Source organism: Corvus brachyrhynchos, unplaced genomic scaffold (genome assembly GCF_000691975.1).
Source record: "Corvus brachyrhynchos isolate BGI_N302 unplaced genomic scaffold, ASM69197v1 scaffold490, whole genome shotgun sequence".
Classification (NCBI taxonomy): domain Eukaryota; kingdom Metazoa; phylum Chordata; class Aves; order Passeriformes; family Corvidae; genus Corvus; species Corvus brachyrhynchos.
In genome coordinates, this window is record NW_008235774.1 from 287,967 (window position 1) to 310,829 (window position 22,863).

Here is a 22,863-nt window from a genome sequence, read left to right on the forward strand (position 1 = left end):
AGATTTAATTGTGGATATTATGTTTATCATTGACATTCTAATAAACTTCAGAACAACATATGTAAACCAGAATGAAGAAGTGGTAAGTGACCCAGCAAAAATAGCAATTCACTACTTCAAAGGCTGGTTCCTAATTGACATGGTTGCTGCAATACCTTTTGACCTGCTGATTTTTGGCTCTGGCTCTGAAGAGGTAAGCTTAAATTAATTAGAAATCTAAATCTTAATTTATTACTTCACAGTGGTATCCTATGTATCCTAAAGTATTTTTTGCTTGTCATTTAATAGGCTGCTTAGTATTTCCATCCCATCTTTTAAACTAAAATTAAATGTTCCTTTGTAGAATAATATACAATATTAGCTTTCATTGACAAGAGCTAATATCATTGCTGAATCGTTGAATGATTTAGCTAGTATTTTTCAGTTATACCATATTTGATACTGTCTTTAGAAATAATAAATATATTGCGTATGGATGACTTGGTCAAATGGTTTTATCTAAGAACTGCCGCTTTGATTTGTCGCTTACTTTGTAAAAACTGCCCATGATGCATATAAGTGCTGTGTTGGCATTGCATCATTAAAATAAATTTTCTGTGTTCAAAATGTTGAGATCAGATGTTTACTTAGCAGAAAATAGATTAGTTGTAGCATAAACTATACTAGTTTTCAAAGAGATGTGGCTGTTGTCTATTTTATCAAGAATATGGACTATCAGAAGAAGAAAAAAAAGATTACTTGGGGTTAGCCTTGACAGACATGATCTATCTCCTCACTCTGTCTGTACATTGGAGTAAAAAACTGTTCAATATATGCATCCAAAAATGGCCCAAAGGTGTATAAAATGTATGCTATATTCTGGATCCCTGATCCAGTTCTTCCAAACAATTTTATTTAATTTAAGAAGGGCTAAAATCATAATATATTTTTCCTGAAAAATGAACTAACAAGTAGAGAGTTGGGTTTGACTTTTCTGTGATGCACAGAATGAAGAAGTTGTTTTTTTTAAAAGCAGCAAACCAAGCAAAAGGTAAATAAGGAGTCTAGAGAAACATGAGATAAAACCATGCAGTAAAAATAAATTTTATTAAGGAAAGCAGTAAGAAGAGAGACAGTAATATAAAGGACAGAGGGAACATGTTAATAGTTCTCTTACCAGAAGAGAACTTTTTTATTCAGAAGGTGATTAAAAAGATCAGAGATTTAAGAGAAAATTTGATCACCTGTGCATTCATTATCTGTGGCTGGTCTCAATCTTTCTGCAGATAATTTTCTTCTGTGGTTTTGAAAGCACAGGTACATGAAAGACAAACATTTTCATAATGGCATTACTTCTAAATCAGACTACAGCATTCCCCTTCAGGCATGGTCTGCATCCCTTTCTGATCATTGAGCACTTATCATTGCCAAAAATTATATTCAATGATTAGAAGTGTGGAACATAAAGGATTACAACAGGGACCAATTCCAAAGTTCATTTAAGGAGTCCTTTTTGGATTTGCCCCTGAACATCATTCTTACACACCTCCCCTGTTACAGATGCGCTTAAGAGTGAAATGCCAGGTGCTAAAGTCATGCTAAAGGGATAACTTTAACATAAGATAATGTTACAGATTACAGTAACAAACAAGTGTATTCTTGCAGATAAATAGACAAATATAAAAATGTGGAATTGGAAACAGAAATTATTGGACCATGTAATGACTTTTTCACTATTGCAGGTGTAAGTAAATTGATTCTTTATCCCCTCAAAATCTAGTAATTGACCTGAAAAAACTGGTTTGTGTATCTAAGCAGCAATGACACTATATAGATTATGTCCCATTCACCATGCCATCACGGCTTCTCTCTCATTCATGGTATTGAATATGTCAATCACTTTTCTAAGCTGCTACTTACTGCAGTTTTTCTTCCTACTTTGCTACCTGTAATATTTCACCAATAATCCCTTTTTGATAGTTTAGCAAGAAGCAAACATAAAACTGTCAGAATGGAGCATTTTTCATTTAATAGAAATTTTCAGTCATAAGGGTTATCTTTTTTATGAAATAGCTCTTTTTTTTTTTTTATCTAGAGATTCTTCAAAGAAGATCCCCAATGAAAAATTGTATTGAATAGTCTTTTTATTAAACAACATAAGCTCTAAAGAGAGCTCCATATGTGCTCATGCAGCTTTAAAACACCTTGATACCAAATGGAGTCTTGAAAGGACAGGAAATAATAATCCAAATACCACATGCAGCACTATCTGAATGCTTCTATTTGAGCCATACTTTTTCAACTATAGGAAAGCAACAGAGTTGGACCGTTGACTTTCCAATTTCTATAATAGGGAAATAATGTAATTTTAATTTTTTTTTTCTGCTTAAGCAGACTCAACACAAAATGATGATGGTTGGTAGCAAATAATTCTCTCTTTTGTGTGTGTATGTTGTAAAAGTTAGGTGGCTTCCCTCATACTGGGGAAGATAAAAATATGGAGTAGATGGTGAGAAAAGAAGAGAAAATAAAAGACTCTGATGTGATTATAATAGTGATCAACTATTCTTGAACTTGTAGTCCAGCAGATAGGTATGATGAAAACAGAGAAGCTAGCAATCCAGAGAAGAGAGCAGCATCTATCAGACTGCTCTTTGCAGACATTAATTGTTGGCACCAGATGAGGTAAGGTAACTAACAGAATAGGACCCCTGCCTCCTTGAGTGTTGTGCTGATCAAAATATTCCAGCACACCAACAAAGTTGCATTGCATGAGATGTAGTTCTGAAACCAAGAACTTCTGTCCCTGGCCAAGTGACACATGGAAGGTGTACTGTTACTATATGAAGGCTACCTCTGTGCTGGGACAGCATGTAAGGCACATTAAAACTTGTGAACCATGCTTTTCACCTCTACCACCAGCTGTATTTTGGTGTTAAAACCTCTCCACTGTGTTAAAGAAAATTAGAACTCAGGATGAGTTTCTTGATGTTTTAAAGCATATCAAGTCTCATTCATGTTGATTTTATCCTTGAAGAGATGGAGTTTTCTTGTGTTATATACCTTCCAAATACTCCAGAGCTCAAACTGATGTATCTAAGTATAGGATTGACACTGAGGATGAATAATATTAGCAAGTTTTAACTTAAGAATGGGGTGGAACAGTGCTGACATACTGTAGATTCACAATCTACCATCTGATCTATTTAAGGGGCACTGTAAGAATATGCAGCCTCTTGCATGATGTAGAGATATGACTACATCTGTAACAGAATGTTTCAAACACCCCACTAAAAACAAATCTTAGCTTTTCTTGAAGGATCATAAATATTTAAGCCTGATCTACCTTACAAAAAAAATTACCTAATCACAATATTCACATGCTTCTGAATCTCAGCCTAGGCATAGCATTTTGAAGGATATGGTCTTTCAGACTACTGAGGTCACTAATCTTTTTTACGTGGTAATGAGAAATTCACCCTGAAGTTATTATTTGGGATGTTAAACTGAACTAAGGAGTGTTACCCTACATTTTCCTCTTGCTCATTTACTCAGAAAATATGAACAATTTATTGAGTTGTCCACTGATAAATGCAGCCAAGAAAGACTCTTGTTTTGTTCCAAGGGCTTTGGGGTTTTACTCAGAAATATGGTAAATGCAAGGATTTAATAAAACATGAAAACTAGTTTAGTACTTGTTGCAAGAAAGCTTTAATGTGATGCATACTACTGTCAGAGTGCTTTGTGAGGCTTGGAAAACTTTTCTTGTTAAGTGTCATGTGTCATGTAAGTGTTAAGTGTCATGTAATGACATGCATGTTAAAAAAAACCAAACCAAGCAACTTATTAAAAATGTGTTCAATCTTGGCATTTACTGAATACTTCAATATCTGTTCAGACTTGATGCAAGGAAAAAAGGTAGCTGAGGGGGTTTTTTAGTCCAGTTGTCCTATTTACAATGCTGTCCATCCCTTCTACAAGGAATTAGCAAGTATGAAAATGATTTATTAATTGAAATTTGCAAACTTGTATTAATAACCTTTAGATTCCTTTAAAAAGATCAGAGCTTCAAAGAGGCTGCAATGAATAATAGCAGAAGTCTGCACTAAAAAGCTTGGAATACATTCCTGAAATGCTTAAAACTGCTCCAATTTATTTTTCTAGTGGTATAGTATTTTTATTACTGGCTCTTGCCACTACACCTGAAAGATGCAAAAAGATTCATCTGGAGTAACTTTTCTATGATTTTCTGTTCACAGTGCTTCACCTTTTTTACTTGTATGTGTTCATACCATTACAAACAGGAAGAATCTTGTAGATATACTCTTTGGGACATTTCTGCCCTAGTACTTCTCTTTTCTAGAATATGTGTGCCAGAGCATTGCAAGGAGTTTCTAAGCTAGGATCAAATACAGTCACACGGCTTTGTTCAAAAATATTTATTATCTATGTGGACAGTCATATATCATGAGTAGTTCCAATAACTTACAGATTTTTTCATGTTAAAAACCATGAATCTATTGGATCATTAAGTCCATTATGGTGGATTGAAGAGTCCAGATCAAGAAAAATATTCAACATGGAAGAGTATCTAGTGCATAATAACAACTTCAATATATCATGATTTTAAATGTACATTTCTTATTTTATTCCCTGGTTTTATAATGAAATTGATAGTTTAAAGAAAATGAAATTAAGATTACATTGAAATGGGTTCTTCTACTTATTTTGATGATTTCTCAAAATAATGGAATTTGAAAATGGTTTATTCATGCTTATTGTTCATGAGAATACATTTGCTGATGGGGAAAACTAATTTCTGTCTTATTTTTACAGACAACTACGTTAATAGGCCTTCTGAAGACAGCTAGACTGCTGCGTTTAGTGAGGGTAGCACGGAAATTGGACAGATACTCTGAATATGGTGCTGCAGTTCTGATGCTCCTCATGTGCATATTTGCACTAATTGCACACTGGCTTGCTTGCATTTGGTATGCCATTGGAAATGTAGAAAGGCCTTACTTGGCTCACAAGATTGGCTGGTTGGATTCTTTAGGAGAACAACTAGGAAAGCATTACAATAAGAGTGATGCAAGCTCTGGACCATCCATCAAGGACAAATACGTTACAGCACTTTATTTTACCTTCAGCAGTCTGACAAGTGTAGGATTTGGAAATGTGTCTCCAAACACCAACTCAGAGAAAATCTTTTCCATCTGTGTCATGTTGATTGGCTGTAAGTAATTTTATCGTGGATTTTAATCTTTTTTTTTCCTCTGTGTTTGAGCAAATGGCTTAACATTCTAAGCTAATAAGATTATAAGCATGCAGCCAGAAGGGCAAATTCCTAAAAAGAATGTTGTATGCAAAAATATGTTGTGACTCATTCAGTGTCAGGAAGTAATCAAGTTGCTTGACTACTCAAAATCTGTTATCCAAACTGTCAGAAGATTTGTGTTGTATATCAGTGTCTGTAAGCAATTCCTGTATAGGTTAAGAAAGTGAGTTTTGAGTGGATTTAGGAAATTATAGCCCATATAGTCCATATTTGGATAATCTTTTTTTTTTTTTAATTTAAAACTGAACCTATAAATGTATGCATACCTTTTTAACTCTTCTCTTTGTTCTTAACTTTTACTTAGCCATACTCATCTGCAAAGCCCAACGATATGACTTAAGAAAGTTTTGTTTCTATTTAATCCAGCATTAATGTACGCTAGCATTTTTGGAAATGTATCTGCAATAATCCAAAGACTCTACTCGGGAACTGCACGGTATCACATGCAGATGCTGCGAGTGAAGGAGTTCATACGCTTTCATCAAATCCCAAACCCTCTGCGGCAGCGACTGGAGGAATACTTCCAGCATGCGTGGACCTACACCAATGGCATTGACATGAACATGGTATGTTCTTCTGTTTTTCAGGCAGAGATGCTGAGGAATAGATAAATGCATGAGAACTTAAAAAGAGACTGTAAGTCTTTATAAGCTGTAAAAGTACAAGCTTAAGAAGGTGGATATATACTCAATTATTGACAATTGAGCCACTACATATTTGACATCCAGACATTTCACTGCCTAGGTTATCACCAGGTATATCAGAAATCTCAATTTTCACTTTGTATCAGAAAGCTTGAGAACTGCAGGTGACTCCTATAAGCTTAAATAGAGAAAAAAAAAAACATAGGTTTCTTATTTCAGACATAGCTGTTCCAGAATTTTGTTTGTTCTTTGCCCTGATTTTCCACTTCCAGTATCAAACAAGAGTACCTGTGTTAATATCTATAGAGTTACTGTTCTATAAAACCCACAGAGCTCAATTCTTTTCAAAATACTTCCGTGTAATCTTGAACAGGTATATTGGGAATGGGTTGAAGAGAGGAGCAGGCAGGTGTAGCTGCTCTTTTCAAAGAGAAATATTTGAATCACATGATAGCCTGAAAAGTAATTCACTTGCATATACAAGCCACATAATTCTGCACTGAAAATCAACACAGTATTACTAACCATTTAGCCATCCACAGAAACTCATTTCTAGGAAGTGACAAGGAATAATACTCATACTTTCTGGTTTTGATAAAAAAGCCCCTGTAATCTCTCCTTCTATAAATATATGGCTAGCTAAAAAGGAATGACAATCTGCTAGTGAGCAAAAGTAAGCATCTGTATCTCTGGCTTTTTTTCTGGAGATAGATTTTTTCTGAAAAGTCAAAGAAATATGTTTTCTGAAAAATCAACATCAGTTTGAAGACATTGAGGGAACTGTGCATCTTGAGGACCTGTGAATCTGTGTCTCTGTAGGGATGCTTTCCAAAGCTGTTCAGAGCTGGAGATTAGAAACTTTGCAGAACTCTGCAGAAAGCTGTCAAGAACAAGAAAATCTATACACTTTTGTAACAATTTAAATAGAAATCAACTTCCAAAATTTTGACATACATTTGAACAGTTTTCACATGGTATCTGTACATACATTTCCGAATGATGGTCAGAGTACTATGCTTTTATGCAGTAAGCAGAAACAATGGTCTTGATTAACATCTTCTATACAGGTGAATCACTGACAGTTTGACTTTATGGTTACCATTAAGTAAAGCAGATCTTAAAAATATGATAGAAAATTAATATATTGGGCTTCACCTGCCACTTCCATGAGTGTCCCTCCAGAGGGATAATATCCCCAGGGCAGGACAAGGACACCTGTATAAATCTTTTCTGGGGATTACTGCAGTGGAAGGCAGCATCAGTAGCTTCATCCTGTGTGGCACTAAATAGCCCTTATTCCTTCTGATGGCAATGGAATTGTGGGGTACTCAGCACTTTGCAGGATCAGGCCCTTAATTGTTCAACCTAAGCCTAAAGTAGCTCATTGAATTATTTCTGAAGATATTACAAAATCATGTATGCCTTAACTAATTCATTACCACTAATGGATGTACTAAAAACTTATTTCACATGAAATAATAACTATAACTGCATGTTGTCACGTGAAAAGTTGCATAATTCAGAAATTGGTGTACTGAAATTAGTCTTGGATTTGTCTTTAATGTGAAATAACAATTAAATGGATTAAATAGCCCATATTCTGCAATATGATTGTGAGGCAGTATGGAGGATTTGTTTTAAATAAAGTGTGGAAAAACCCTCAAGTTTAATATCTTGTTTTGTTGTATTTTATTCCTTATTCTGTTCACAAGTTCTATCCCTCAAGTTTTATATCAATCACTTAATTTCCTTTAAAACTGAGTTTGAATGTATTACACTTAGTACAAGGATAATATGAGAATTGTGTGATTTACGTTGTACTTATGAAAGATTTATCTCTTTCCTGTCTGCTTCACACCTAAATACATGGAATAACACCACCCACTGGTAAGAGCAGGAGGTATTTATATCAAATTTAATTCCAGTATAAAGTGTGGAGAATATCCATGTTATCTGTTGGGTTTAGAGCTTGTTCAATGCTTTCTAATTTTAATTGTAACTTTTTGCATGATGAAGGGGTAGATAGCAAAGGGAAATAATCAAAGTAGAATCAGATGTGGGGCAAAATGGTTACTAAAACTTAGACATTAAAAAATGCTAATCTAACCATGTTTATTAATCACTGTTTTACCCCACAACTCAAGTCATGCTTCTCTGCCCAAAAAAGGTCATGTGCATATTGGTTTGCATTAGGTAGTTGCTCTGTAGGAATGTCACTGACAAAGTTGCCATGCTGCTGATCATTCTGCATTTTCCTTTGTGTGAATGCTCTTAGTTTAAACCATATATGCATGTTAACACACGCACCAATGAAGTTTTCTTGGCTATTAGCCATGTGCATATGAGTTGGACTTGCATGTGTTTTTTACTTAATTTTGCATGAAATATTTGCATTTACAAAACAAAGGACTAATATTGTCCTCAGACAAATGTGTTTGATTTCCTGCCCATGTTTACTTGGAGTTTTTGCAAATTCTGAAGGCAGAATTTCATCCAATTTTTTTTCATTTCATGACTGAAAGCTGAAAAAAATTCAAAAATGAAGTCCTCTTTTTCCGTTGAAATATGAAATGCATAATAATTTACATATTTTTTATATATATATATGTACATGCAACATATACACACACATACTCACATATATATATATATATAAAAATAACATTGGAGAATATATTTCAAAAGATGTTTTAAATTATCCTCAGTAATATATTTAAGAACCCAGGTAAAGTGGAAAATAAAAAATGTTAAAAAGCCATTAAACAGAAACCCTTTTAGTCTCAGGAGTAATAGTGCACTAAGACTAAACTTGATTTTCTAAACAAAATTCTACACCTTAGATTGCAAACTGGAAGATAGAATTTCATGCTTATTTGAAATGGTTAAACATAAAATTAGCTTTAAAGACCTGCAGGTGAAATATGCCGAGACCTTGTTTATTTGTTCATTTGCTCCCTTCTGCTCTATTTCTACATCTTTTTGATTATATTCCATTACATAATGTATTTTGGTTAAAAACAGTTCCACATAATTATGCATGGACTGGATAAACAGGATTTTGGATTTATTATAATCTGGATAAAAATCTTGAGTCTACAGAATAAGCATAATTTAAATCATGTCCCCGTGATATACACTGGCAAAGTCAAATTACAAAAAAAGTATTTACAATGCATATTGCTTCATGAAAGATGTCACCAGTCCCAAAGATTCAAATTCTTATAATATTTTTTTAACTATCCTGTTCTGTTTTTCCTAAACTCTTTTTGCCTTCTTTTTCCTCTTTCATTCCCATATTATCAGTCCAGCACTGATAATAGCATGCCTATGATGCTTACCCTAAAAAGATTAGTTATATAGTATTTGAAGTGGTTTTTTAAGTTATGCATGTATTTTTTACAATCCTGTCCCACCCCTTCTTTCCATGGATCTTCTGTGCATCTGAGTAGCTTTATTGGTTTATTTTACATTTGAAAAGAGTTCAAAGAACTAAGTGGGACAAGCTGAAAAGTATTTAGCCCAATGTGAACATTAATTAAAACTTTGGATCTGGGACAGATATCTTTTTGTTTTGGGTTTTGCCCAATATCATGAAAGGAGAGAGCAAGTCATAATTTTTGTAAATAAATGTACAATTTCTCCTGCAAGCATCCAAGCAATGATTAATTTTAGAATTGTGATAACTGTCTTGGCCACTGTGATCATGCAAGTACAGTAGAGCACACACCTATCTTAAACCAGGAATTCTACTGTAGTAAATAAAGGGCAGGTTCACTATTGCCTTGTTAAGGCTTCTTTTGTAAGAAATTGGCCACTGATACCTGGTTGACATCGCCAGTGCCACTAATATATTTGAAGCAGAGGATTACAAAAGTAAGGTAAAATTTAAAAAACAGCAAGGAGAAATTCTTTGTACCATCAAAAGCCTAATGCAAATTAGATGTGTTTGGAACAAAACCTAGCAGTAAATTCTTAAACAGAGAGAATATGTCATCATGTTGGAAATTCTGTTTGTCTATTTGTCAAAACAGAAATCGTGATATATAAACCAGACAGGAAGTACCTTGTGATTAGCTGTAAACCTGTTCTTTCATTTTCTGTAACAAGACCACTTAAAAAATGTGATTGTCTACATTGAATTGAGTTATAGAAAAGAAGACCTCATAGAAAAGAATGTTTTCAAGAATGTCAATCTATTGCTAAATGATCCTTTATCAGTTTCTCACTGCATTGTCATCTAAAATCTCAAAAACAAGAGCAATTAATTTTTCAACTATCATATTTTTTGAAAAATATGATCTGGTCAATCTTCAACTTCTACAGACTTAAAACTTTTCTGTTGGTAAGGGAGTCAACAGTTGAACAAACTGAAATAATTTTCTGTCTTCCTTGTTCAGCAGTGTATCATATCTCAGAGATCACTTTTCATATGTACTCAGAAACTGTAATAAGATTATAGAAGAATGGTCCACTGCAGTTTCACTAATTTCAGCATAAAGGTGTCACACATCTGTGTTGTGGCAATGACTGAAAACAAAAGATCCTATTCTTGATAAGGCTTCAATCTCACTGAAAGGTGAATTAGCTCATTATCACATACTGCTGTTCTTTTCTCTCAGCTGTTATAATATACTGAACATTAAAAAAAAATCATTCGGTATGAAGAAGAGGATTTTTCTTAAACAAACTTTCTATGTGGAGCCCAAGAGCTTCTGGAGCAGAATTATTGCCACCTGTGACCTTGTTCTTTCTTTCCTAATCAGAGGAAAGAGCTACTGCAGGACAGAGTTCCTAATTCAAAATCTAAGCAGCACAATTTGTGCAGCTAAAGAGTCTCAAGTTAGCCTTAAAATTATGTGGCTAGTAGAAAGGTGAAAATTAAATACATAGGTTATTTCACCAAATATATGAATTAATATTAATTAATTTCACTGATTCTTACCAAAGACAAAAGGTTAATTTTTAATATAAAGTTCAAATTTTATTATTCAAATATTTTGACAACTTTATTCAGCACTTAATGATGCCAATGTCAACATAGCCTGAGATCTCTCTTACGCAGGTGAGAACCAGATACTACATATGTGTGGTCATGACACAAAGTGAATTTATTTCTGCCTCTTTGTACCTTCAGCTGCTCAATCTTTTGCTGCATTAATTTTTTGCATGGATCAGTTTCTCAAACCATTTCATGAGGAGGGATCAAGACAAGGCAGGAATAAACAGATAATGTGGAGAAGGACCAGAATCCTCTTTCAGTTTATGCCATATTAAATTCTCAGATGAACTTGGCAGTCTCCCTTTATCTTTCCCTCTATATGCTGGGCACCTGCCACTCATAAACAAGTCTGACTGATTCTAGGACAAGAAAGCCTCAGTCACTAGTTTCAACATACCCCAAACACAGCAAAACACACAAGAGCCCTCTTGTGCTTTCTTCAACTGCTGCTTGGTATTTAATGATCCCACCTATTTTTCAACTGAGAAACTCACAACAGAAGACTAAATGCAGAATTAAAGGAGTATCTTTGATTGTAAGGCTGCAAACAGTCATCTCTCATACTAGGAAAGGCTGAGAGAGCTGGGACTGTTCAGCCAGATGGGAGAAATAAAGGCTTACAGAGGATCTCATCAATGTGAATACCTGAAGGGAGGGTGTAAAGAAGGTGGAACAAGTTTTCAGTGGTGCCCAGTGACAGGACCAGAGGTAATGGGCACATACTGAAACTGGAGGCTTCGTCCAAACACCAGGAAGCACATTTTTGCTGTGAGGATAACAGCACTGGTAGAAGTTGCCCAGAGAGGCTGTGGCACCTCTTTCCTCAGAGATATTTGAAAGCCATCTGGACATTGCCCTGGCTACCAGCTCTAGGTAGACCTCCTTGAGCAGGGAGGATGGACCTTCCAACAAGATGATCTTTCCAACAAGAAGTCCTTTCCCACCTCAATCATTCTGTGGTTTTGTTGGTATGGAAAGCGGTATTTCCATGTTTAATGAAAATTATTGTAGCTAATATCTTCATTTACTTCAGTTTATATACTTTCTAAATATCTTCTGTGGGACATATGTCAATACCTTTTCCAGAACTAAGGATAGAAAATCTAAAAATTGTCATGAATTTTATTATTTATCCAAAAACCCCAAGGTTATCTTTGCCCCAAACAGTTGCTTGTTGCCTGAGATTAAGGCACAAAGATGTGTCCAAGTCTGTTGTCAAAAATGTAGCTGATGCATGTGTGAGTGATACCTTACTGTCATCTTGAGAAAAGAAGTTAATGAAGCTGGATTCCCTCTCCTCATACAAAAGATCACGTTCTTCAAGGCAGTATGAATCATGCATGTCCTGACTATCCTCACGAATCCTCAATCACTTATTCCATGTAAAATGTTTTACATCTGTCTGGATGAATATCCTCCTCTGTAAGCAGGCCAATGTTATTTGACGTGGAGTAAGTTTTATTCCAGACAGGAAGAGATAACTGAACTTGGACTTGATAACTACCAATGAGATACAACTGGAGCCTGTGGTCACAGCATCCTAACTGATTTTATTTTACTTTACTTTTTCTTTTTTAAGGGGGGAGAGCTAAAGCTGATTTTATGCCTTGTTACATGTTTTTTTAAAAATATCTATATGTATTTCTTGAATTATGCATGAGTTCTGATTCCAAACATTATTCTAACCATGAGAATCCAAGATTTTTCTCACCAGGGCCCCATGGAATCACAGCTGAGGAAATACTGTGTATAACAATAGAAACATGTTGGAAAAGAATGGAACAATTGAAACTAAAATCTGTATTAAAATTATTTATTAGTTTTGGATTTTCCATTGATAATAATGTTATTAAAGAGCAATTCTAGTTTTATAATTTTCAATTATTTATTTTGAAGACTGCATGGATGATTTTCTAATATTTAGTATAGGCAGTGTGGGTACAAATTTGATGTTGATGTTGATTCTCACATTATAATAACAAAATTTTCAATGCAATTTCATAATGAAAATCAGAATATGAGAATAAATGTAACAAATAGTTGGAGGTTTGGGTTGGCAAAATGTTGTCTGTATTGCACAGCATAAAAATTAGTTTGGAAACATCAAATTCTGTATTGTGTCAGCTACTGGACTTAGATTTAATACCTCACTACACACAATGTGTGCAATATGGTAAGCTCTTTTTAGCAATGTAGGTTTTGCCAATGTTTTAACAAATTTTTCTTCAAATCAGCTTCTTTCTTGAATTTCTAAGCGTGTATTAATGGAGTAATCTCCAAACTCCATTGGAAACAAATGCTATTTAGTCTTCTTTCTGGGCATTTTAAAATTGTGATATTAAAGAGTAGATGTCTTTCCTCTCTGATGTATGAAACTATTTTAGAGTGTAAGCTCCATGGAGCAGGGACTTTTTAATCACAGGTGCTTAAAAAGAGCCTGGTATCTGTCAGATGTTATTGGCATATAAATAATTATTAACTAATATGAAATGATTTTATAACAGTTTCACGATAAGTGTAAATTAATTATAAAAATAATTGTTTCTATAAAGGAATATCCAAAGTATCTTCAGAAATATAAACCAACACAAATGGTCTGCATGGGTTTTGCTTAATGGTAAAATACAATCCCTTGATAAATCAGATAAACAGCTGATGTGAAAAATTAAAACAATTTATTCTAAGTATATTCTAAGTGCTCATGACTTCCTAAAAATTCAAATACACTTTTCTTGTAAGAACTTCTGAATTCAAAATACATTTCCTATTTCACATCCTATAAAAATGGAGCTCTTCTAAATTGTGTTTAGATAGATGCATAGCAAACAAATTAATTCAAAATAGGTCTTTTATACTCACATGACTAGAGAACAATTTCAAAATAAACACAATTTTTCTCCACCTGTATCATTTGGTAAACATATTTGTTTCTCAGTTTTTCACTATCATTCAGTAAATAAGTTACTACAATCTACAGCCTTTTTATTTCAATATAATTGCATTAAACTAAAGAGCATAATTGGACACTAAGCTATTTCTAGTGGTGTGATAGGTACTGAAAACAGAGTGACACCACAGAAGCTTTTCATTTATCATATTTTCTTTTGCTCAGTGTTGTTGAATGCTGGCATTTTCTGAGGATGTATAAATTTCATGTGGTAATGTCCTAAGGCTCAAAAATTGTTGTATACATGTGTATTAAAACATTGTTTGTTATTTCACAGCATTGATTTCCATTAACAATCATAGAAATATTTCCACTCTGTTTAAGGTTCTAGTATCTCATTTTTAAAACATAGCTTGGCTTGTGTGGACAGAAGCCTCATATCAGAATTGGGTTCATCTTCACTAGCAAGGGATTTGAGTTGTGAATATATTTCTGCAAAGTGAGTGAGTGCCTAGACTTTTTTGTGCTGAAATACAAATTAATACAGCAACAAGTGAATGCATTTTGGATATGTGTTTTCTCTGCAGAAATGTTTACATGTTTATAGAAAAAACAGTGCAGAAGATAAGCGAGGACGAAATAATAGACTGGTCAAATAAAAAGACACATCCTGTTCACATATTCATAAGACTTGTAGCATCAGTACATATTTTGCCTTTAGTAATATGCAACAGTTGTAGCTGTCCCCAGGGAAAGCATATGACCCAACCACATCACTGACAGCAGATAACAGGACATAATAAAGAAAGGTGGTGTGTCATAATGTGTCAGCAGGCAGAGTCACTCACAGTATTCCCATGAAGTCAGTAGCAGAAATGTTTGTAGATTCTAAAAGAATCAGAGGTATATTATCCTAGGCAATTTAGAAAAGCTTACACGTAATGACCACATTGTAAATAGCTCCCTTCTTTCCTTCTAAACAAAATTAACATGTTGCCATGGTACCCAAGAGGAATCCCATGATTCTACTTCAGGCAAACTCCTGTTGTTCTGGTAAGAGATGAGCAAGGACCACAGCAAGTAGCCCTGTAGTTTGCTGAACTAATCATCTGCCTATGTACATCTGCATAACATTGTTGTTTCAATAGCTCATGTTGCTTTTTCTGATAAAAATCAAAGACCTACACTTGCAAGCAGAATATATTTATTGTGAAAATGTCATGTTTATTTCAGCAAAAACCTCTCTTATAATAAATGTAGTACTTTGACAATAGATAAAAAGGATATAGATATATCAGTCCAAATAGGTGAAATTCAGTCGAGATTCTCCCTTTAACTGTCTTACTTGTTATTTTATTGCAGTATAGTCATTCATATACCCTGATACCATTTCTTGCAATGAAAGAAATCTTAATAGCATATTTTGTAACTACTATATAGGTTAGTATTTATATGAGTGCTCACATTGTAAAAGCTTTGCAATATAGATTATACTATGCATTTGTTGAATTTTAACAATCCTACAGCTCTTAGAGCCACATAGGTCACTTCTTTCTCTTTGTCCAGGAAGAAAAAATAAAAATTATAAAAAGAACTTTCATAGCATTAGCATGAAATCCTTATGCTTGTCTTTCCAGGTCCTGAAGGGGTTTCCAGAATGCTTACAAGCTGACATTTGTTTGCACCTCAACCAAAATTTGCTTCAGAATTGCAAAGCTTTCCGGGGGGCCAGTAAAGGCTGTCTTCGAGCTTTGGCTATGAAATTTAAGACAACACATGCACCTCCTGGAGACACTTTAGTGCACTGTGGAGATGTTCTCACTGCTCTTTATTTTGTGTCAAGAGGCTCCATTGAAATCCTTAAGAGTGACATTGTTGTAGCCATTCTTGGTAAGTACATTATTACAAGGCATATTAAAAGAGTACGATTTTCAAAAGAAATATTTATTGTTGTTCCTGGGACAGGAAATTTGTAAATGTTTTACTCACTATTATTTGAAATCAAGTAAAAAAATAATTTAAGAAGAAAAGTCTACATTACTGTAATAATTCATGAGCACCAAAGAGCCCACTTCTTTGGATTTCTAAAGATTTATCTTTAGTCACATTAATTCCTAGGTAAAAGGCAAGCTGCAAGTTGAGGCAAGCAGATATCCAGTTATTCCAGTTCTGATTATGTTGTAAGATCAAAAGTCAAGACCCACCTGTTTTTTAACAGTGATGAAGGTATTGAGACACGTAGACTCCCCTATTTGCTAACTGGAGCAATCTACTCTGGGCGTTCAAAACGTCTCGTAGAGATTTTCAGAAATATCTGTTTCTGCCCACTGGGCATAAAGGAAAAGAAGAGAATAACATTAATCTGATCTAGATGTAGTAACACCGGTGTTTCCCCTATGTTTCTTACTAACACATTCTTGTTTGTATAGCATGAGAGTTACTTGTTTTCTTTCCTAACAAAGTTGGCTCAGGACAATGCTCAGTCCAGCTGGGAGCTCACCTGCAACTGGGCATAGCTCTTATGTGAAACCAGTAAGACTTCATTAGCTATAGCAATATTAAAAGTAAAATAACTAAAACCTTACCTAAACTTGACTACAGATTTTTTTTCTCCAATTTTATATTAGGTAATATAAATGGAAAGAATAATTGAATAGATGAGTAAGGATTTTGCTGTACAGAAGCCTATACCAGCTGTAATATCATTCGTATGTTGTCTTTCTGTTAATTGGCCACTGCAGGAACTTACAGTCTGAAAAGCAGCTGAAGCAAGAGGTGGACTGGGGGCAGTAGGTTGCTATTAACCCACTTTTGACTGATTATTCTGTTTGTACTTTGCAGGGTGGATATGTGAGCAGAACAAAGGTGTGCCTAAAGCAATCCTTCCCTAGGTTTAGATAGTGTTATCAAGATAATTCATCATGTCATGCTGTTGCATCTCATCAGCTGGGCCAGCTTTAGGCACAAGCAAAGTAGGGAGCATGCAAGTATAACACTGTGAGGTTTTTACTTAACTGTGTAAGAGTCTTTCCCTGATTACGAGCAGTGTGGTTCATCAAGGAATTAATCTCTCACATCAAAACCATGTAAATTTCTGTACTATTTCTGTTGCACTTGCAATCAAGACAAACTGACAATTTTATGGATTCATCAATTCCTTCCTGGGCCAAAGATGCAGACTGGTCAAGTTTTTCATATTATGCACATCAGATCCCTGTGCTCTCACACTGCAGCAGAAACCCAGGTATTTGCAGGGCCATGCTACTGTATCTCTTCTGGCCTATAGCTGTTCACACCAGGGACTGCAGTTTGGAGCCTCACTCTCCCAGGAATGGTAGGTCAGACATAAGGACAGGCGTGCACAACTGCATCCAGAAGAAACTGAGCCCACATCTGTTGCATGATCCATGAGGCAGGAATCTGCCCATACCTGGCTCCAGTGAATGAGTCTGTGGTATCTTGAAGAATGTGCAGAAAAAGGATAGATGATTCAAAGGAAAATTACTCTGCATTGAAATCACTCAGAAACCTAACAAAGTTTATCAATACTTAGTCAAATATTTTTAGTTAATTCCTCTTTCTGAAAAACCCACACACAAAAATGGACATAAAAAACACTCAGTGCTTTGTGCTCTGGACAACAGAGTATTCCAACAGAGGTAGCATGGATGAAATTTTCACCCTTAACAAGTATTGCAACATCATCAAAGAAATCAAAGTGTTCTGAGAAATGTTGTGTCTCTCCACCAGTTTTCTTCAAATCATCAGCACTGTCTGATGTGGATGAGTTAAGTTTCTTTAATACTGATCTGGCAACAGTAATTCTGCATCAAATCCTTAGAAAACACAATGTCTCTGAAATCTACTGTTTCAGCTTTGCAGACAAGATATAAAACTACTACAACCATGTCAATACTCTCATTACACAGGTTTTATATGCCTTGAATAGGGACCTCTGATTTCATAAACATTTAGGACAGAAGGACTATATTGGCAAACCCCTGTTACATTACTGACTCCTGTTACATTTCCTATCTTTGACTGTTACGTCTAATGAACTGTGTTTGACGAAATAAAAACAAGAGGTTTTGCTCTGAAGATATGAAGAGATGAAAAAAGGATCACTTTTGTTGGCAGTTTATTTCCATAGTTAATCACCTTTACTGTTAAAAATGTGTGCTTATTTCCAGTACAAAATTATCTTGCTTCAATTTCTTTCCATTGGTTCTTCCTATGCATTCCTTCTCATATTCCAGAGGCATTGAATCCCAAATAATTTTTCCTCTCTAAAGAATATATGCAATATAATCAGGTTATCTCTTAATCTTCCCATGTTCCTTAAGACCCTCACTGTAAATCAGGCCTTAAATTATTTTTTGTATTTTTTAGCTGTAGTTTTCAGCTTCCTTTTTAGAAAATGGAGAAACCAGACCTACTCTTAGTAACCTAATTTGAAAGGCACAAATGTTTAACAGAGTCAAAAAATCACCACTGTATTCTTTTTTACCAATCTGCTGCTTCTCCCATGCTATGATCACTATTCTTTTCCGCAAGTGTTTTCTTAGTTCCTCCCCAAACCCCATTTTGCAGGTAACCCTGAAACCCTTAGTTTAGAGCATATTTTCACTGGTTTACAGGTGCAGCTGCTCTGCATTGATGAAGGTTAGGTGCAGTTTGGCAAAAATGAGCAATTAAATAGAGATGACAATCCTAACAAACACCTATTGCAAATGTGTCAACATTGATTGGAAGAACTGTAATGGTATCAAAACAGACGTGTTTAAGGGGCTTATTCAAAAGAACGCCTGCATCTTAGACGTTTTGCATTCCCTCCAAAAAATATAAAAATGAAGTAATTTTCTACTAAAATATATTTCAAGTATGGTTGGTTTCTTCATGTAATTCTTAAAAAAATGATTATTACAGGCCAGACAAATGCTGTACTGGACTGAACAATAGAAATTGCATCTTTGTGCTCATAACAATATGATTGAAATCACCAAATAATGCTTTTAGAAGAAAGGACAAAGGAACCTGCACAAGTCATGTTGTTTTGATGAAACTGAAGAAAAATTGTGATGAAACTTTCATTTAGTCCAGTTATATGCCTATGTATTTTCAATAATTTCACTTTTAATACTTAATAATACTGCTTCCTCTTTATATATGTGCAATGGTGATTTGGTTGTATCACTTCATGTAAAATCAAGTATTCTATGCCACTATCATAAAGAAATACATCATTCAATTTAATGGCTTATTCATGTTGAAAATAATAATCTTTGTTTAATTTTCTTTCTGCAGGGAAAAATGATATTTTTGGAGAGATGGTACATCTTTATGCAAAACCAGGAAAGTCAAATGCAGATGTAAGAGCTTTAACTTACTGTGACTTACATAAGATCCAGAGAGAAGATCTACTAGAAGTTTTGGATATGTACCCTGAATTTTCTGATCTCTTCCTCACCAATCTAGAACTAACTTTTAATCTGAGAGATGAAACTGCAAAGGTACATACAATAAGTGATTTTTCTTTCTTAATATTGGGCCAAATCTGTCCCACAGTAACAAAACTTGAAAACAGCATTTGAAAAACCAAGGTTAACAAAATGAAAAGCTAAAATCCTGAGGCCAAATCCTATATTAAAAAAATATACTCACCTGATTGCTTCTACTGAAGTCAGTTAAACTCAGCAGAAGTCAATGAAATTATTCAGATGATGTTAATCTAACAGGATTTGGTTCTATATTTAAATAGTATTAAGGCTTCGCCCAGAGGGGTTTTGTTAAAGCCATGGAAAATATGTTTTTTTTCAGATGACTATAGCCTAGGTCACCACAAGGGGAACTTTTGACACTAAATGTAATTGTACATCCATAAAATAAGGATAAATCAGATTATCCAGATTCATTCTGTGTCTAGCAATAGAAAATATTTAATTGCCTTTCAAATACCAATTGTTAATTCCCTTATCTTGGCATGCACTCTACCTCCTAGGAGACTAAAAACTTACAAGGGACTTTTCAACTTTCACTCAGTCTTCAGATTTGCAGGCATTTCTTGGTCTCTTGTTCCCACAGTGACTGTCCTAAGTGTCCCCTTTTGCACAAATTACATCTTCAGGAAGGTCAAAATACCACCAGTGTTTCCTCATTTCAGACTGACAGGGTTAGTCTGACTGGGAAAGAAAGTGGATGTTTGGCCAGAAGGGGAGCAGGGAAATTCTCTTGCCCAGCTCATGCTGCTGAGGCTAAAATCTTCCCCAGAAGATTGCAGGTCCACTAGCTCTGGCCACAAGCCAGGGACTACACTGCCCACAGAATGACTGGTTTACATTTAATTATTTCTGAGATACTGCTGTTTTGTGGCTTCTGACTACACTTTAAAGAACAACAGAGCTTCAGTGAGAAGGAACTAACATAATTTAGCCTCAAAGGCCTTCTAAGAAAAAAAGAGAAAAAGAACACTAAGTTTTGGGCTGTAAATCATAGAGAAATCTTTGCTAATCATATGTGGACCTTTTTTTAAAAATTATAACGAATAAAACTTCTGACAAGAAATGTCACTTCTTTATATTATGAGCCTTTTTAAGTAAAATATCATTCCAAAAATAAAAGACCAATTATATTCTTTTTTTCAGTCATCCTTCTGTATGCATTGTAAAGATCATAATTATTAATTACAGGTGAAATACAACAGAATGAATGTATAGTCTAGTGATAAATTTAAGTTAAAACTGAATGTCCATATGTTTGAAAAATTTCTTGAGGATAATTTCACGTTAATGATTTAAGTCTGAGCAATTATTTCTTGCAATTACATTGTCATCAATATTTTATCATTTTTTTTTCCTCAGATCTGAGAAATTACTTTTTTAATCTATCTTCTCTTTTGTGAGAACACAAAGAAATTTCACACTTCTTATTTACCTCAGAAATTCTTCAGTTGTTATTCCTTAGTTTTGTACCAGCCACTGATTAAAAATCACTAGTCTTCCCAGAGACAAGGAAGGCAGGAGAGGCTTCTGAGCTTGCAAAATCACCATTTTTCTCTAGAAATTCCACTTACTTTCCACTGTCTATTGCAAGCCAGAAAATCATCCCCCAAAAGAAGCATTGAGCACATTCTCATCTTCAAAACATCATTCAGATCTGAATTAGTTATCAGAATAATAGGTGCTTCTGCCTCAACTTCTGCTCTTGCCCTCCTATTTGTGTAAAAGTATAATTTCCTTCCTGCAGTTATTCTACCAATGGGCCACCCCTGAAGCACATTACTTGCCAGGTTTACAATGAAGGGAATAGAGAAAGATGTAAACACTTCCCAGTGCCCCTCTGCCCTTCTCCCACATGCAAATCTGCTTATATGAGTGGTATGGGAAACCTCACTAGCACAGGGAAGAGAAGTAGGCTGAAGCCAATGCCATGGGTATGTATACAAAGAGCAAAACTGGTGTTATATTTGCTAATTTGTACATTTCTTATTTTTAAGTAAGTAGAAAAAATAAGGGTTAAATGCATCTTGTATCTACTGAAAAAAAAAGCACTGCAATCTTCTTAAGATGGATAGAAATAAACTACATTTTGTTCTGCTACAGAAATAAATATCGAATGATCTAAATCTGATAAAGAGGTAGGGAGGATCCAGAAAGATAAAATAATGAGAGGTGAAGTGCCTGATGCTTGTCAGTATTGTATTTATTGTAAAATATAACCTTTAAAATTATTGTTTAAATTATTGTAACCTTTATAATCATTACCATGAATTAAGTATAAATATAATTGCAATCAGTCACCACTTCTTGAAATAGTATACATTCTCTGTTAGAGGTAATTTAATTTTTTTCATTAATTTCTCTAAGATTATGTAAACCATATCTGTGCAAGTTCAGAGAAGCTGATAATAATAATGAAAATAATACATGAACACATGTATTTCCATGTAAACTTACTATCAGGATAATTGTATTTCACCATTAGGTGATGACAGTGTTGGTTTTGCTCAATTTGCATAATTTTTTTTAATGTTAGCCTTGGGCAATTCCATTCATTAGCTGCTGATGGAGAGCCTGATGCAGACTGACTTTAATATTGCCTTTTTTAAAGCTTGAACGTGATTAACAGTCAATCACCTATTGCAAATAGGGCAATCACCTGCCCTCTTTACATGGGACTAATCTGTCTTTTTTTTTTTCATATTTCGTTAATCAAGTCTGACCTCGTTATAAGATCACAAACTACCAATGATACGGATGGAGATAACTGCAAACTACGGAGACGGAAATTGTCCTTCCAAAGTGAAATAGAGAAAGGTAATTAACTTCATTTCTTACATTAGACAGCACCACCTCATTATTCCTTGGTTTTTCACTTGATAATGCTGGGTACATTAGGGTCCTGATGTTGGCTGTTACTGGAGCAGCCCTTGAGAATCCAGCTGGGCAACAAAAATACTCTCTGCATCCTATATGCTTATGTATAACTAGAAGATACATGTTTTACCCTTCTATGACTTCACATCTATCAGTGAAGAGCCATTCCGTTATTAAGCTACCTTATTGCCTTTGAGGCATGCACATATATATGTATATTATCTCTTAATAGCTATTTTCTGAGACATGATGTTTTAAACTGTGTGGAGAACCTAGTCTAGTGGATTATTTTATTTCCCCAGCAAAGTTCGTTGTTGAACTTGATGCTAGGTAGTGTTTCTCCCTGGAATTGAAATATTTTAAAGCTTAAAAATTTTAAATATTTCAGGACACAATAGATTCACCATAGCCCAATTTCGATTCACACGATAATGTGTAAAAGGTTGTTCTGGCAAAAGTTTAGGTAACATTTTATGTGCTTACATTCACATTAGTGGCTTTTGGGAGTAAACCTAATGAAGGAAAATTCATTGAAACCTTAAACCTTTTCACCAATTTTCAGTACTGCTAAATACCAGGAACTGAGGACAGTAGCTATGGTCAGACAGCAACAGTCATGAAGACAGCGAAACTGATACTCATAG

General features: G+C 34.6%; 1 protein-coding gene across 1 annotated transcript in view; it reads left to right on the forward strand.

The window, feature by feature from the left end:
- The window catches only part of KCNH7 (potassium voltage-gated channel subfamily H member 7), a 218,032-nt gene that overhangs the window by 172,551 nt on the left and 22,618 nt on the right, over positions 1-22,863 (forward strand). The window contains exons 10-15 of the mRNA XM_017726979.1: positions 3-193; positions 4,816-5,215; positions 5,684-5,883; positions 15,485-15,737; positions 19,152-19,357; positions 22,060-22,159. Of these exons, the coding sequence (XP_017582468.1) occupies positions 3-193; positions 4,816-5,215; positions 5,684-5,883; positions 15,485-15,737; positions 19,152-19,357; positions 22,060-22,159 (1,350 nt within the window). The remainder of the gene's footprint in view (positions 1-2; positions 194-4,815; positions 5,216-5,683; positions 5,884-15,484; positions 15,738-19,151; positions 19,358-22,059; positions 22,160-22,863) is intronic.